We start from the raw sequence: 14,577 nt of genomic DNA, 5'->3' as shown, positions 1-14,577 counted from the left end.
GGGAAGCAGTGGGAGCGGGGGAGGGGGGGGGCGACGCGGGGTATTCCCTCGTCTCGGTCTCGGAGTTAAAAAGTTCCTAAGGGTCGTCGCGTCGGATGGAAGCACATGCGGGTCTCTAATGCGGGTAGGATAAACCGTTCACCTAACGTTTTTCACTTTCAACCGCGTGACTTATGTTTTATATTGATCTGCCGTAACAACCTGTTGATTTTCTTTAGAGCCACTGCAAGCCCCCGGCTATAGGATGGAACGGACTGATGAAGGAGTGAAAACCTTGGATCAATCATGTTCTGAGTATATTCAGATTAAGAAAGGTTAGTCGTTGACCCATTTGTTGTATTTATGAATTTTGCCTAAATATGCTACCTTGTGGGCAAATTATGTGATTAAAGCTGGAAAAGGTCTTTCGAACCTACACTGGGTCATTCCAATAGGATTTTTCTTTGATTCTGTTTCAGAGTTTCAAATGACGTGTTTCACCAAGGAGTTTTCTTTTGCAACTACGCAAATAGACAAGATTATCTATAAAGGAATATCAGAGAAATTTGAAAGAAGAAAACAAGAATGCTTGAATAAATCTGGCCAGGTTTTGATCCAAACGGTTTATTATGGATCAGACACTCATACCATACAATCCATTCTGCTGGGCTTCCATGGTCAAAGCTTTCCTGCATTCGAACGTTTTTGGAGACAAGCAACATTTTACAAGCATGCCCATCAGGCTAGCCTCAAGTGTGATAGGTCTAACAGTCAAATGCTTCTATGTAAGAGGATATTAGAGAAAGGTCCAATGGAGTGCTGTCCAGCTTATGTCATACACTTTGTAAAAACTGTAAAGGGACTCTCCAACAAGATGTCTAAAATGGCTCATGATGATACTCAACCTCAGCTCTATGGAGGCTCCAGCACCGAAGGCATCACCTCCACTGCATCCGAAAAGAGCTCTAAAATGGCCTGTGATGATCCAATACAATCAGGGCTCAATGATTCATCTGTGAGCTACAGTGACGGACCGAGGGAGGAGGTCACACATGTGAACTTCTCACTTCTCTCACTAGCCCTGACTATCATATTTACTTTAGAAGTTGCCATTACCAAGTATGTTATACCTCTTGTTAGAGACTTTGTTTTGAGTTCAATTCTTATTTTCATCAGATTGGCTGGTGATGTTCAACAGTTTTATACCAGAGCCAATTTAATGATTTTGGACTTTTGGCATACCATTTGCACCACTGTTGAGTTGATAGTTCGCATGGTATACATCTTTGTGTTTTTGCTCAGGTTTATGGCCTTACTTTTTGGTGGATTTTGGACTATTGGTCTGATTTTATTGACAACTGAGGATATTTTGTTTCTTATTTTCCGAAATCACCTTAACATTAACAAGATATTTAATGTGTCTTGTATTATGTATACATTGGCTCTCGTTAAATTCTTCCCATTCTGGACTCTGCCTCCCTCTATTACCGTCAAAATTGTGATTTCTGATATTACTTATACCATATGTGCCACTGTCAAGTTTGTAAATCGCATAGCACACATTATTGTGTGTTTGCTCAAGGGTCTCACACACATTATTGTGTGTTTGCTCAAGGGTCTCATCTTGTTTTCAGCTGGATTATTTGTAACTTTTTTCATAACTCATGCAATTTTCCCTGAGAAATTCAAATCTGGCACTCTTTCTGTGGAAGTTCAGTTGCTTTTTTATTTGTATGCATTCATTTTCTTTAGATTCTACTTTGGGGTTCCAGACTTCTCCCATGCCAAGTGTGTAATTTCTGATATTTTTGATGCCACTGCCAAGTTTGTAGATCAGATAGCACACGTCTTTGTGTGTTTGCTCAAGGGTCTCATTTGTTTTTTAATTGGATTATCTGTAATTTCTTTGGTTCTTTTGATAATGCATAAGAATTTCCGGTATGGCGTTCAACTTTGGGATGTTGTTACCTATTTTGTTACGTATGCACTGTTTTTCTTTAAATTCTACGATTTTGGGATCACGGCCTGCTCCTCTGTATCTCCTTATTTGAGCCAATCCCCCTATTATACCTCAAATAATGTCTATTATAATCATTATGTCCGTGACTATTATCATTATTATGACAGTGACAGCGATGACTAACAATTTTGTGTCTTTTCAATATAACATTATGTGATTTTTCCTTGTCTGTTTTTAACTTTGTTTCAACCCTACCGAACCGAGAAAAATTGATTAGATTTCTTTCTAAATCAGAATTATTCAGTGGGTGTGAAAACAGAACACAACGCCTGAACGATTGAACCAGGTACCCGAGGTACGATTGTCGGACTTCCCCGCATAGGAGGAAAACACCTAGCTATGTAGCTTCTGATCAACTTTTAGGACTCTCTCTCCTCGGATCAAGCATAGGAGTGGAGTGAACTGGACGCTGCCATGCCAGCCATCGCAGCCTATCTAAAATCCTGAAAGCCCATCGCAGCCATGCCCGGCCAAGCCGTGGCCGTGGCCCCGAGCGCCTGATGGTTATGCAACCCATCTGGCCCCCACCTGCACAGTGGGCCAGAAGTCCGGTGGAGGCTGTCGAAATCCCGAACGCGTTTTGAACTCCAAGTGAGACTCAAACTGAACGTGTAACCCCACCAATGGATTGCTCTCGGAACGAGGAACCGGTGGTAGGGTCACAAGTTCGGTTCGAGTCATGCTCGGCGACTCTGGAGCGTCTAAAGCTTTGGCCGCCTCCAACGGTCTTCTGGCCCACTGTGACCTAGTGCACCCGTTCACGTCCAAGCCGTTTCAGGTCAAGTCGCTGAGGCAATTTAATTTATTCGAGCAGTCAGGGTTGAAATCATGAGATGTGTCGAATAATCTGGTATGTTATCTGGGGTAAATGTAAATAAATACACAATTGTCTTAGATCAAGTCGAGACCACTTTAGGGACGTCACTTTTAAATCACACAAACTACATTCAACAAGAAAGTTAAAATAATCTCACAAATACTTTGGCATGACACTTTTGCACAATCTTACAAGAGTAACAGTAAATCACAAGTAGAAGAATGCATAAAGGACGGGTCCACTATGATCCCATAAGTCTATCACTATAAGGAAACAAGTACCACCTCATAATCAACAATCAGGTGATCAACCATCAGGTGAATATCAGTCAAAACACGGAGCCGATGTTTCAACTAAACTCCAACATTCTCTGCTGAACACGAAACAACTTAAGTTTCCAAACGAATCAAAGGCAAAACGGGGAAGGGAATGACAGTGATGGATAAAATGACAGTGTAATGTTCTACTCGCACGACGGGTCTGCGGGTCTCAGAAGGGCCGTCGCCGGTCTGTTCCTCTCGCACCCATCCCGGATGCGCCATCAGTGCGACAGAGACAAAGAGAAGAAACTGTGCTTCCGTTTTGCGCTGCGGGACGCAAACGCACAGTGGGCCAAGGGGAAACTACTTTGAATTTTGGTGTACATGGCCGTGAATTTCATGAATTTTTTGAAATTTTTGCATTTTTGTTGAATTTTTATGAATTTTGACAAATTTTAATGAATTTTTGTGAATTTTCAAGATTTCTTTTTGAATTTTGATGAAATTTTTGAACTTGGCTGCAGTTTTTGAATTTCATGAATTTAGATGAATTTCTATGAATTTCTCTGTTTTCTAATGGAATTTTGATGAATTTCAATAAATTTTTGGGCCTTTGATCGCCCACGCCATCTAGGACAGTGGTTCTCAACCTTAGGGTCGCGCCACCAAGCGGGGTCGCGAAATTTTTTTAAGGGGTCGCGGCGATGCTGGGGTCGTGTTTTAGGCCGATTTTAAGCAGCCACTGCGTCTGATCCGAGGCGGGCATTTTGCTCCCTCGACGGGCAATTGGTCTTTGGACCTTCCTTTAGCATGCCTTTGTTACGGAGTGCAATTATCAGTCTTAGTTTGGAAGCAGTATTGTCTCAAAGTTGGCCAAAACGCTCAGAAATGTCTATGAAAAATCGTGTTTTGGGCCGATTTTAAGCAGCCACTGCGTCTGATCCGAGGCGGGCATTTTGCTCCCTCAACGGGCAATTGGTCTTTGGACCTTCCTTTAGCATGCCTTTGTTACGGAGTGCAATTATCAGTCTTAGTTTGGAAGCAGTATTGTCTCAAAGTTGGCAAAAAGGCTCAGAAATGTCTATGAAAAATCGTGTTTTGGGCCGATTTTAAGCAGCCACTGCGTCTGATCCGAGGCGGGCATTTTGCTCCCTCGACGGGCAATTGGTCTTTGGACCTTCCTTTAGCATGCCTTTGTTACGGAGTGCAATTATCAGTCTTAGTTTGGGAGCAGTATTGTCTCAAAGTTGGCCAAAACGCTCAGAAATGTCTATGAAAAATCGTGTTTTGGGCCGATTTTAAGCAGCCACTGCGTCTGATCCGAGGCGGGCATTTTGCTCCCTCGACGGGCAATTGGTCTTTGGACCTTCCTTTAGCATGCCTTTGTTACGGAGTGCGATTGTCAGTCTTGGTTTGGGAGCAGTATTGTCTCAAAGTCGATCAAAACGGTCGCAAGTGTCTTTGAAAAATCGTTGTGACTATTTTGGTCAACTTTGAGACAATACTGCTCCCAAACTAAGACTGATAATCGCACTCCGTAACAAAGGCATGCTAAAGGAAGGTCCAAAGACCAACTGCCCGTTGAGGGAGCAAAATGCCCGCCTCGGATCAAACGCAGTGGCTGCTTAAAATCGGCCCAAAACACGATTTTTCATAGACATTTCTGAGCGTTTCGGCCAACTTTGAGACAATACTGCTCCCAAACTAAGACTGATAATTGCACTCCGTAACAAAGGCATGCTAAAGGAAGGTCCAAAGACCAACTGCCCGGTGAGGGAGCAAAATGCCCGCCTCGGATCAGACGCAGTGGCTGCTTAAAATCGGCCCAAAACACGATTTTTCAAAGACACTGTTGACCGTTTCGGCCAACTTTGAGACAATACTGCTCCCAAACTAAGACTGATAATCGCACTCCGTAACAGAGGCATGCTAAAGGAAGGTCTAAAGACCAACTGCCCGTTGAGGGAGCAAAATGCCCGCCTTGGATCAGACGCAGTGGCTGCTTAAAATCGGCCCAAAACACGATTTTTCATAGACATTTCTGAGCGTTTCGGCCAACTTTGAGACAATACTGCTCCCAAACTAAGACTGATAATTGCACTCCGTAACAAAGGCATGCTAAAGGAAGGTCCAAAGACCAACTGCCCGTTGAGGGAGCAAAATGCCCGCCACGGATCAGACGCAGTGGCTGCTTAAAATCGGCCCAAAACACGATTTTTCAAAGACACTGTTGACCGTTTCGGCCAACTTTGAGACAATACTGCTCCCAAACTAAGACTGATAATCGCACTCCGTAACAGAGGCATGCTAAAGGAAGGTCTAAAGACCAACTGCCCGTTGAGGGAGCAAAATGCCCGCCTTGGATCAGACGCAGTGGCTGCTTAAAATCGGCCCAAAACACGATTTTTCATAGACATTTCTGAGCGTTTCGGCCAACTTTGAGACAATACTGCTCCCAAACTAAGACTGATAATTGCACTCCGTAACAAAGGCATGCTAAAGGAAGGTCCAAAGACCAATTGCCCGTCGAGGGAGCAAATGCAATGAATTTTATGAATTTCAGTGAATTTTTAAAAATTTTGATGAATTTCAAAGAATTTTGGTGAATTTTTTAATTTTATGAATTTCACTGAATTTTTTGAATTTTGTTGAATATTTTTTGAATTTGCATTAGGTGTACACATTTTTTCGAAGTAGTTTCCCCTTGCAGTGGGCCAGAAGACCAGCTCAGGCGGCAAAAACTTCAGACGCGTTTTGAGTTCCAGAATCGCTAAATAGGACTCGAACCGAACGTGTGACCCCACCAATAGATTCCTCGTTCGGAGAGCAATCCATGGGTGGGGTCACACGTTCGGTTTGAGTCCCATTTAGCGACTCTGGAGCTCAAAACGCGTCTAGAGTACTGGCCGCCTCCACCGGTCTTCTGGCCCACTGTGAGACGTTGTTGAAGGGCTACGCGGCGCTACGCCCACGTTCAGTTCCCTGTCACTCTCCTGGAGCTCCTTCAACATGATGGCGTTGCGGCTGAGGATGCTCAGGGCCATCCCCAGCTGGGCAGTGTAGTAGGTGGTCATGATCAGGACCTGAAATTTACAACAACCAATCAGCCGCAACGTTTTTGTTGGCAACTTTAACAGTCGAATGTTGATTACGGAAAAGTCGCAGTGGGCCAGAACACCGGCGCCTGCGGCCAAAACTAGCCGCGTTTTGAGGTCCAGAGTCGCTCAACGGCTCGAACCGAACGTGTGACCCCACCAATGGATTCCTCGTCCGGAGAGCGATCCATTGGTGGGGTAACACGTTCGGTTCGAGTTCCATTTAGCGACTCAGGAGCTCAAAACGCGTCCGGGATTATGACCGCCCCACAGTGGGCCAGAAGACCGGTGGAGGCGGACAAAACTCTAGACGCGTTTTGAGCTCCAGAGTCGCTAAACAGGACTCGAACCGAACGTGTGACCCCACCAATGGATTCCTCGTCCGGAGAGCAATCCATTGGTGGGGTCACACGTTCGGTTCGAGTCCCATTTAGCGACTCTGGAGCTCTGCACGCGTCCGGTCAAGCTGTTTACCTGGGAGTGAGGGATGGGCCTGTGGAACATGTGGAATCCGATGAGGACGCGACGAACAGCATCCCCCCCACGGCCGGGCAGAGCCTGAACCAATGGCCGGGCACGAGCGTCCGGAAGTCCCAATCCTGCAGGACAGGGCGGCAAGTCCGTCAATCACTAGCAGACCATAGACAACCAACCAGACTGCTTCCAAAGGGCGTTTTCGTCGCTCTGGTCTCTCCCGCCCACTCGAGCGGCGTACCGTCGGGGTGCGAGAGAGACAGAGCGACGAAAACGACTCTCGGAATCAGTCTGCTGCAGCGGGCACCGCGACGGGTGGACTAGCCCCGCGACTAGCCCTTACTGGTAATGGCAATGGAACGGCGCTGGCGTAGGCCGCCCGCACAGCACGCAAGAGTGCGGCAAGCCGCGGCTGCCTACCCGTCATTACCATTACCATTAAGGGCTAGATAATACAAGATCGTATGCCATTTCGGGCCCGATACACGCCCGCCGGCAGGGGCGCCGGAAGTGTATTTCCTCAGGGGGGGCAAACAATTTTAAATCCTACGTTCCTAATTACCCCCCTCCCCCACCAAAAAAGGTGCTTAAAAAGACCCTACTCTTTCATGCACCGCCTCGGGAAGGCTTTGACCGCTGATAGTTTAGGAGCAGTGGTCTCGCAAAAATGGTCAAAAAGTGAAAGAATTTCAAAAAATCATCGTTTTTGCTGACTTTGAGCGGTCACTGCATCCAATTTAGTTGCGGTCAAAGGCCTCCCTCGACGCCTTACTATTCTAAAGACCCTACTCTTTCATGCCCCGCCTCGGGAAGGCTTTGACCGCTGATAGTTTGGGAGCAGTGGTCTCGCAAAAATGGCCAAAAAGTGAATGAATTTCAGAAAATCACCGTTTTTGCTGACTTTGAACTGTCACTGCATCCAATTTAGTTGCGGTCAAAGGCCTCCCTCGACGCCTTACTATTCTTAAGACCCTACTCTTTCAGGCCCCGCCTCGGGAAGGCTTTGACCGCTGATAGTTTAGGAGCAGTGGTCTCGCAAAAATGGTCAAAAAGTGAAAGAATTTCAAAAAATCATCGTTTTTGCTGACTTTGAGCGGTCACTGCATCCAATTTAGTTGCGGTCAAAGGCCTCCCTCGACGCCTTACTATTCTAAAGACCCTACTCTTTCATGCCCCGCCTCGGGAAGGCTTTGACCGCTGATAGTTTGGGAGCAGTGGTCTCGCAAAAATGGTCAAAAAGTGAATGAATTTCAGAAAATCACCGTTTTTGCTGACTTTGAACTGTCACTGCATCCAATTTAGTTGCGGTCAAAGGCCTCCCTCGACGCCTTACTATTCTTAAGACCCTACTCTTTCAGGCCCTGCCTCGGGAAGGCTTTGACCGCTGATAGTTTAGGAGCAGTGGTCTCGCAAAAATGGTCAAAAAGTGAAAGAATTTCAAAAAAATCATCGTTTTTGCTGACTTTGAGCGGTCACTGCATCCAATTTAGTTGCGGTCAAAGGCCTCCCTCGACGCCTTACTATTCTAAAGACCCTACTCTTTCATGCCCCGCCTCGGGAAGGCTTTGACCGCTGATAGTTTGGGAGCAGTGGTCTCGCAAAAATTGTCAAAAGTGATTGAATCCCCGCAAGTATGATTGTCATTTCATTGGATGATGTTGATTATTTCACTGGTTACCAACTAGACGCGCAATGATTATCTTGAGTCGGGTACCCCTTGGAATATGCTGTCCCATTTTTACCCCGTGTCCTATAATTGCTCCAACTGACCCTAATACTAATATAAATTATTCAATTCAAGGGGGAGGGGGAAGAGGCCGCCGCGCCGCGTCTCGCCGCTCACTGCGGAGATACTTTGCGCGACCGGTGCCCGCCCGCCTGGCTCGATTTTCGCAGCTTCCCACCAAAGTCCAGGGGGGGCGATGCCCCCCCTGCCAAATTCCAGGGGGGGGGGGCAGCCTGCCCACCCTGCACCCCACTTCCGGCGCCCCTGCCCGCCGGCACTGCAAAAGGTCTGCTGCTCGACCCCGGAGGCAGCCTCTGCCGCACAGTGGGCCAGACCGATGCAGGCGGCCAAAACCCTGGACGTGTTTTGAGCTCCAGAGTCGCTGAACAGGCCTCGAACAGAACGTATGACCCCTCCAATGGATTCCTCGTTCGGAGGGCAATCCATTGGTGGGGTCACAGGTTCGGTTCGAGTTCCATTTGGTGACTCTGGAGCTCGAAACGCGTCTAGAGTTTTGGCCGCCTCCACCGGCGCATTGCGTGCCGCCGCTACCCAGATGCATACCCGCGCCACGGCTCTCCACAACATGGTGACCAGCACCGCGGTGTACAACGGCACGGCCAGCACCAGAGGTCCTTTCAGCCCCGGCACCAGGAAGCTCACCGCTGTAACAACAACAAACGAAATTTAGCCTGGATCGCGGGGAAATCAATTACGGAGAATGCCACCAGTGCCAGAGTCGAAATCCCGAACGCGTTGGAGCTCCAGAGTCACTAAATGGGACTCGAACCGAACCTGTGACCCCACCAATGGATTGCTCTCCGGACGAGGAATCCATTGGTGGGGTCACACGTTCGGTTCGAGTCCTGCTTGGCGACTCTGGAGCTCAAAACGCGTCCAGAGTTTTGGCCGCCCCCGCCGGTCTTCTGGCCCACTGGATACCTACCCCAGGCGCTGCTTGCGTACAGCGCCACGCCCAGCGCGGGCCGCAGCGGGCGGAAGCCGAAGGCGGCGATGTACAGCAGGTGCACGGCCACGAACACGAACATGCCGGTCAGGAACTGCGACGGCCAGACGAGGAGCGCGTCGGCGAAGGCGGACAGCGCCAGCGCCAGAGCCACGCGGCGCGAGAACCGACACCTTAAAAACAGGGCAAATTAAAAACCAACTTTCAACTTACAAAATTAAAAAAAAAAAATTATTGCAAACATTTAAGATTTTTTTAAAAAATTACAAAAATTATTTTCAAAAAACAAAACTACATTTTTTTAAAGTTACCGAATGTAACTTTTGAAAACATGATTTTTTTGTGACGTACTGATAGCCGGGGAGGCTCAGCCTGTGGCCCTCGTGCAGCACGACGAAGAGCACCAGGCTGAGCACGGGCATGACCTTGACGAGGACGTATAGCCAGGTCGGCGTGTCCGCGGGCATCACGACGAAGTAGATGACCACGGCCTTGAAGAACGGCAGCAGCTTCAGCATCACCCCCTTCAGCTGCAACAGAGCGCGCGTCCAGCACACAGTGGACCAGAAGACCGGTGGAGGCGGCCAAAAATCTGGACGCGTTTTGAGCTCCAGAGTCGCTAAATGGGACTCGAACCTATCGTGTGACCCCACCAATGGATTCCTCGTTCGGAGGGCAATCCATTGGTGGGGTCACATGTTCGGTTCGAGTCCCATTTAGCGACTCTGGAGCTCAAAACGCGTCTAGGATATTTGCCGCGTCCTCCGGTCCGTGGGGAACTCCAGGGCGACGAGCGCTCGGACGAGCGTGTCCGGAGGGTTTACTGAAGTAGACGTACCCGAGGGTAGGAAGCGAGCGTCCGTGGCAAAACTGGGCAGCAGGGTGCGCGTTCACGCGCTTCCCGCGCTTCCCGCAGTTCCTGCGCTTCCTCCGCTTCCCGCGCTTCCCGCAGTTCCTGCAGTTCCTGCGCTTCCTCCGCTTCCCGCGCTTCCCGCGCTTCCCGCGCTTTCCGCAGTTCCCGCGCTTCCCGCAGTTCCCGCGCTTCCCGCAGTTCCCGCGCTTCCCGCAGTTCCCACAGTTCCCGCGCTTCCCGCAGTTCCCGCGCTTCCCGCGGTTCCCGCGCTTTTCTAGAGAGCACACTTATCTTCACCATTGCCGCGCGTTGCCGCGACGGCCGACCGTCCGGACGGAGTCAGTCAGCACCACTTGACTCTAGTGAGCCTGGATTGAACTCCAGGCTGCGCTCGCTTCGCGTGCCCCCCCCCCCCGCCGAATCGATGCGATTCGTTCCCATCACCCCTTCCTTCCCCCGCTCCTCCCGCCGCGGCGATGTCAACGAGGGCATTCAGAGAGCTACCTGCGGCCCGCCGCCGCCGGGCGCGCGGTGCGAGTTGACACACTGTACACACTCACCAGCCGCGCGGTGTCGTCGTCCGCGGCGGCCCCTTGAGGCCCTTTAGGCTCGGCCGAGGCCCCCGTCATGCTGCCGCTTCACTCGGCGCTTGCAGTGTGCACACCGGCGCTCTCCGCGGACGCGGCGGACGCGGTGCCCATCGTGACCTTGGACCGCAGCGCAGCAGTGCGGTGATTGTTTTGATTCCGCGCTCGCGAAAACGCAGAGCCTGACCAGCCTGACCGCCCGGCGGCGGAAGCCTGTAGCCAAGCCTGCCCGCACAGCGCACCAGCGCCGCGCATCCGAGAGTCCTCTTCGTCGCTCTGTCTCTCTTGCACCTGCACGGGACGCCCCGTGAGTGCGAGAGAGACGGAGCGACGGGAAGGACCTTCGGTATCAGTCTGCTGGCGCCCCCTGGCGGCGGTTCGCCGAACCGCGGGCGTAAACAGAGGGAAGGACTTTCGTCTTCTTGCCGCGCTGGAACTCGAGAGGCGTCCGCTCGCTGCTGGAGACGCCGCGGTTTTCGGGGACATCTTCCCAGCAAAGACACAGTGCAACACAGCCAAGCGAAGACCTCAGCCAGTCAAAAGCCATTGGAATGGAAAAACACTTATCATGTTCCGACGGCTAGATTTAAAATGCAACTCCTTTTCGGATGAACAAATGAAACGCGTTTCCGGTTTACGTCCATCGCGATTTCTCATATCGCCGTCTGTTCGCCGCTTTCCCGCCTTGACGCATCGGCTGCTGTCGTTTGAAAACATCTCAACAATCCTTGTTTTAGTTCTTTCGAGCTGAATCTTTCGAAATTCAAGAGAACTTCTACTTATCTGTTTTCGATGTTTTGATTTGGTATGTTTTTGACACGTTTTTCTTTGGTTTGTTCTGTAATTTTACGCTCGCTCGCAATTGTTTATTGTTTTCGCACTGTGCTAGGTTATAGAGTGTGTTTGTGTATTTCTTTTCTTCCTGAAGAACAAATTTTCTCGTGGTCGCCCGACTAATGAATCGAAGTAAATTCACTACCGCCTCTGTTTTTCAGGTGTACTGTCACAATGCGTCTGACGTGTATTGTATGTCGAGAACTTACGCTCCCCAGTGAGGATATCCATGGAGCTCTTTGCGGTCACTTTTTCCACTATACCTGTTGGATCGGATGGCTTGAGAGGTATGGTTTCCATTTTTCATTGCCCCCACTGGTGTAACCTTGTGATATGTCTAATATTTTCACTATCTTGACAGGTCCAAGACGTGTCCACAATGCCGTAAGAAAACTACAGAGAAGCAGTTATTCAGGCTCTATTTTAATTTGGCTGAAGGTGAAGGGGAAGAAGTCGAAGATGCTGCGGCTATAAATAATAAGCTGGATTCGCTTTCTTTCAATCTCCGCTGCAAAGAAAGAGATCTTGCATCTGTTAAAGAAGAACTGGATAAAGAGCTAAATGTGAACAAAGGGCTAAGGTATTAATCAATGCATTCAGTATCTTCAAGTTGCAGGTAACCAATCAATTTTCTATTGCTGAACCTTTGTATTTCAATCTACAGAAATGAAATTGTGAAGTACAAAAAGAAAATGGATGATGCTGATACTCATCGACAATGTTTAGAGGAAAAGGTAACTTATCTGCGACTGCAAGCCAAAGATGCAGAGCAAGCTAAAGCCAAAGTTTCATCTCTTCAAACAAAACTTGACAGACTTTCAAGGTACCAGGATCCTATCAAATGAACAAAGTATTTAATAGCAGCAAAAATACTATCCACTGTTAAACCCTGTTATCCTCTGTTTTAGAATGGAAACAATTATTCATGGTAATGTTGAAGATGTGCAGGCGGTACTAGATACAACCACTTTCTCTCAAGAAGGAATGCGAAGTCTTGCCTTATTCACATCTAGTTTAAAGCGGTAATGATATTATTTTTTCGTTTCATTTCAGTGCAGCTTTTTCCTTTTTTAATTGTTTATTTGCTTTAATTTCTATAATAGAGCTCTTGAAGAATCCAAAGAGCGTCGAGAACAAATGAAAGAATCTCATAATGCTGATAAGAATGAGATACGCAAGTTAAGACAAGAAATTAGAGAACTGAAAGCAGCCTTAGAAACTGCAGATAGCACAAAGCAGTAAGTTCTTTCCCTCTGTTACTTTAACTTCTAAAAATCAAACAAATGAAATTATTGCTGTCTGTTTGCAGGCACTTGGAAAGTGACATCCGCCATCTAGAGCAGGAGAAGAAAAGCCTAACTGAAAAAATAAACTTTTTGGAGAAAGCAATTCTATCACCCAGCTCTGATAATGTGCGGGACAAAGCGCTCAGGAGGCTGATCACAGAGAGCCCTGCACCCGAATACCTCAAGCGGATGCGAGAAGACGACGAGACCACAGATGACGATAGTCACACCCCTGTCATAGTAAGTGTATATTCAAGTTCTAAGTTCCAAATTAGATTTTTATCTCCATCTCTTTCTTACCTGAGGTTTCTTTCAGGCTGGCCCAGGGAGAAGTTTCTCACAGTCCCAGACTGAGAATATACCCTCGCAGCAAGCCAAGCGACTGGAGCTGGACGGTTCGCCAGCCTTGGGAGTCCGGCCCCTCATTGTGAAGGGCTCTGGTGTGCCGTTGAAAAAGACTCAATCCATGCCTGCTGAGTTCAACAAGATGAATATATTTAGCAAGAGGCTGCAACCTTCCAACCTCAAAGCTCCGTTACGGCCCACATCACAATTTGGTGCAGGGTATGATGGCCTGGGGGGCCATTCGGCTGCTGATGAGTTCCCTGTGCCTAGCCCGAAACCTTTAAAGAAGCTAAAGCCCGCCGGTCCACCCAAATTCAAAAAACTAACTGCCCCAGCAGGAGTCCCCAAGCTGGACAAATTTGATGGATTTTTTTGAGTTTGAAGGCAACATTTTATTATGTTTTATGGAAAGAATGTTGTTTGTTATAAGTGCCTTTGTTAAAATGCTGTTTCTATATTTTGAATTAATTATTGTTGAGAGATGTTAATTTTAACATTGATATATTTTTTGTAATAAAGTAACTTCACTGGCTGTGGTGTATGTGTGTGCTGCATTCTTGGTTTTCTATCAATGTATATAGTGCTTGTTTGTAAAATGTTGTGATTTAATTGTCAGACCCTGTACAATCAATGTAATTTTGAAGTAAACTTAATATTTTGAGACTTTTAGCTTCTGCAAGTGCTCTCTCTTTCCCATCCCTGCCAAGGTATCAAAGTGATCAGAGAAGGGCTTTCTGTGATGAAAGTCCGCTTGTTAGGTGACTTGAGTGTCCACAGTGCGCCACACAGTGGGCCAGAAGTCCGGTGGAGGCGGCCAAAATTCGAGACGCGTTTTGAGCTCCAGAGTCGCCAAATGGGACCCGAAGCGAGCGTGTGATCCCACCAATGCATTGCTCTCCGAACGAAGAATCCAGTGGTGAGGTCACATGTTTCGTTCGCGTCGAGTTTAGCGACTCCGGAGCTCAAAGCGCGTCTAGAGTTTTGGCCGCCAGCGCCGGTCCCCTGGCCCACTGTGCGCCACCACCTGCTGTCACTGCGTTGAGCGGTGGCCAACGAACGGAAGGGCCTTGCCTCGTCAATACCCCGCGCGAGTCCCACGAGCAGGGTGTAGCGACGAGGGAAGTCTTTCGCCCGCACGGGAACTCGAACCGAACGTGTGACCCTACCAATGGATTCCTCGTTCGAGGGGCAATCCACTGGTGCGGTCACACGTTCGGTTCGAGTCCCATTCAGCGACTCTGGAGCTCAAAACGCGTCCAGAATTTCGACCGCGTCCACCGGTCTTCTAGCCCACTGTGTAGTAAGCGAGGGAGCGCCTGGCAGGTAGGCAACGC

The 14,577-nt window shown here is 48.5% G+C and overlaps 3 protein-coding genes across 5 annotated transcripts; 2 read left to right on the top strand and 1 right to left on the bottom strand.

Moving 5' to 3' along the window:
- Positions 1-31: 31 nt before the first annotated feature.
- LOC117647971 lies at positions 32-2,162 on the top strand. 2 transcript variants are annotated; one of them, XM_034390002.1, is made up of 4 exons: positions 32-124; positions 219-314; positions 459-1,540; positions 1,574-2,162. In XM_034390002.1, exons 1-4 carry the CDS (start codon positions 106-108, stop codon positions 2,120-2,122), a joined length of 1,746 nt encoding a protein of 581 aa, XP_034245893.1. In that variant the 5' UTR covers positions 32-105; the 3' UTR covers positions 2,123-2,162. The 2 variants fall into 2 exon arrangements, with proteins under 2 accessions (XP_034245893.1, XP_034245892.1); XM_034390001.1 differs by having other exon boundaries at positions 459-2,162.
- A 3,559-nt stretch (positions 2,163-5,721) lies between these two features.
- LOC117648315 (lysoplasmalogenase-like protein TMEM86A) lies at positions 5,722-11,123 on the bottom strand. 2 transcript variants are annotated; one of them, XM_034390775.1, is made up of 7 exons: positions 10,752-11,123; positions 9,690-9,868; positions 9,318-9,511; positions 8,936-9,036; positions 6,657-6,770; positions 6,014-6,162; positions 5,722-5,789 (listed from the first exon to the last, which is right to left on the bottom strand). In XM_034390775.1, the coding sequence occupies exons 1-7, from the start codon at positions 10,818-10,820 to the stop codon at positions 5,747-5,749; spliced, it is 849 nt and encodes a 282-aa protein (XP_034246666.1). In that variant the 5' UTR covers positions 10,821-11,123; the 3' UTR covers positions 5,722-5,746. The 2 variants fall into 2 exon arrangements, with proteins under 2 accessions (XP_034246666.1, XP_034246665.1); XM_034390774.1 differs by lacking the exons at positions 5,722-5,789; positions 10,752-11,123 and adding an exon at positions 10,177-10,586 and having other exon boundaries at positions 6,026-6,159; positions 6,646-6,770.
- A 25-nt stretch (positions 11,124-11,148) lies between these two features.
- On the top strand, positions 11,149-13,912 carry LOC117648314 (E3 ubiquitin-protein ligase TRAIP-like). The gene is made up of 8 exons (XM_034390773.1): positions 11,149-11,583; positions 11,774-11,899; positions 11,974-12,192; positions 12,277-12,435; positions 12,521-12,634; positions 12,716-12,850; positions 12,922-13,138; positions 13,215-13,912. Exons 2-8 carry the CDS (start codon positions 11,787-11,789, stop codon positions 13,617-13,619), a joined length of 1,362 nt encoding a protein of 453 aa, XP_034246664.1. The 5' UTR covers positions 11,149-11,583; positions 11,774-11,786; the 3' UTR covers positions 13,620-13,912.
- The last annotated feature ends 665 nt before the right edge of the window (positions 13,913-14,577 follow it).

The sequence above is a fragment of the Thrips palmi genome, unplaced genomic scaffold (genome assembly GCF_012932325.1).
Source record: "Thrips palmi isolate BJ-2018 unplaced genomic scaffold, TpBJ-2018v1 HiC_scaffold_3, whole genome shotgun sequence".
Lineage (NCBI taxonomy): Eukaryota > Metazoa > Arthropoda > Insecta > Thysanoptera > Thripidae > Thrips > Thrips palmi.
The sequence above is the reverse complement of the archived record's forward strand: the minus strand, read 5'-3'. Positions and strand labels throughout refer to the sequence as shown.

What these genes read in the sequence shown, in the direction of transcription:
- LOC117647971 (XM_034390001.1), top strand. An exon ending in GTATATTCAGATTAAGAAAG is followed by an intron (nt 315 to 458) that starts GTTAGTCGTTGA and finishes ATTCTGTTTCAG; the next exon opens with AGTTTCAAATGACGTGTTTC.
- LOC117648315 (XM_034390774.1), bottom strand. Translation starts at nt 10,491, where the DNA reads ATGGTGAAGATAAGTGTGCTCTCTAGAAAAGCGCGGGAACCGCGGGAA. An exon ending in GTACGCAAGCAGCGCCTGGG is followed by an intron (nt 9,037 to 9,317) that starts GTAGGTATCCAG and finishes TTGTTGTTACAG; the next exon opens with CGGTGAGCTTCCTGGTGCCG. An exon ending in TGTGGAGAGCCGTGGCGCGG is followed by an intron (nt 6,771 to 8,935) that starts GTATGCATCTGG and finishes CCTGTCCTGCAG; the next exon opens with GATTGGGACTTCCGGACGCT.
- LOC117648314 (XM_034390773.1), top strand. Translation starts at nt 11,787, where the DNA reads ATGCGTCTGACGTGTATTGTATGTCGAGAACTTACGCTCCCCAGTGAG. An exon ending in TGGATCGGATGGCTTGAGAG is followed by an intron (nt 11,900 to 11,973) that starts GTATGGTTTCCA and finishes CTATCTTGACAG; the next exon opens with GTCCAAGACGTGTCCACAAT. An exon ending in AATGTGAACAAAGGGCTAAG is followed by an intron (nt 12,193 to 12,276) that starts GTATTAATCAAT and finishes TTCAATCTACAG; the next exon opens with AAATGAAATTGTGAAGTACA.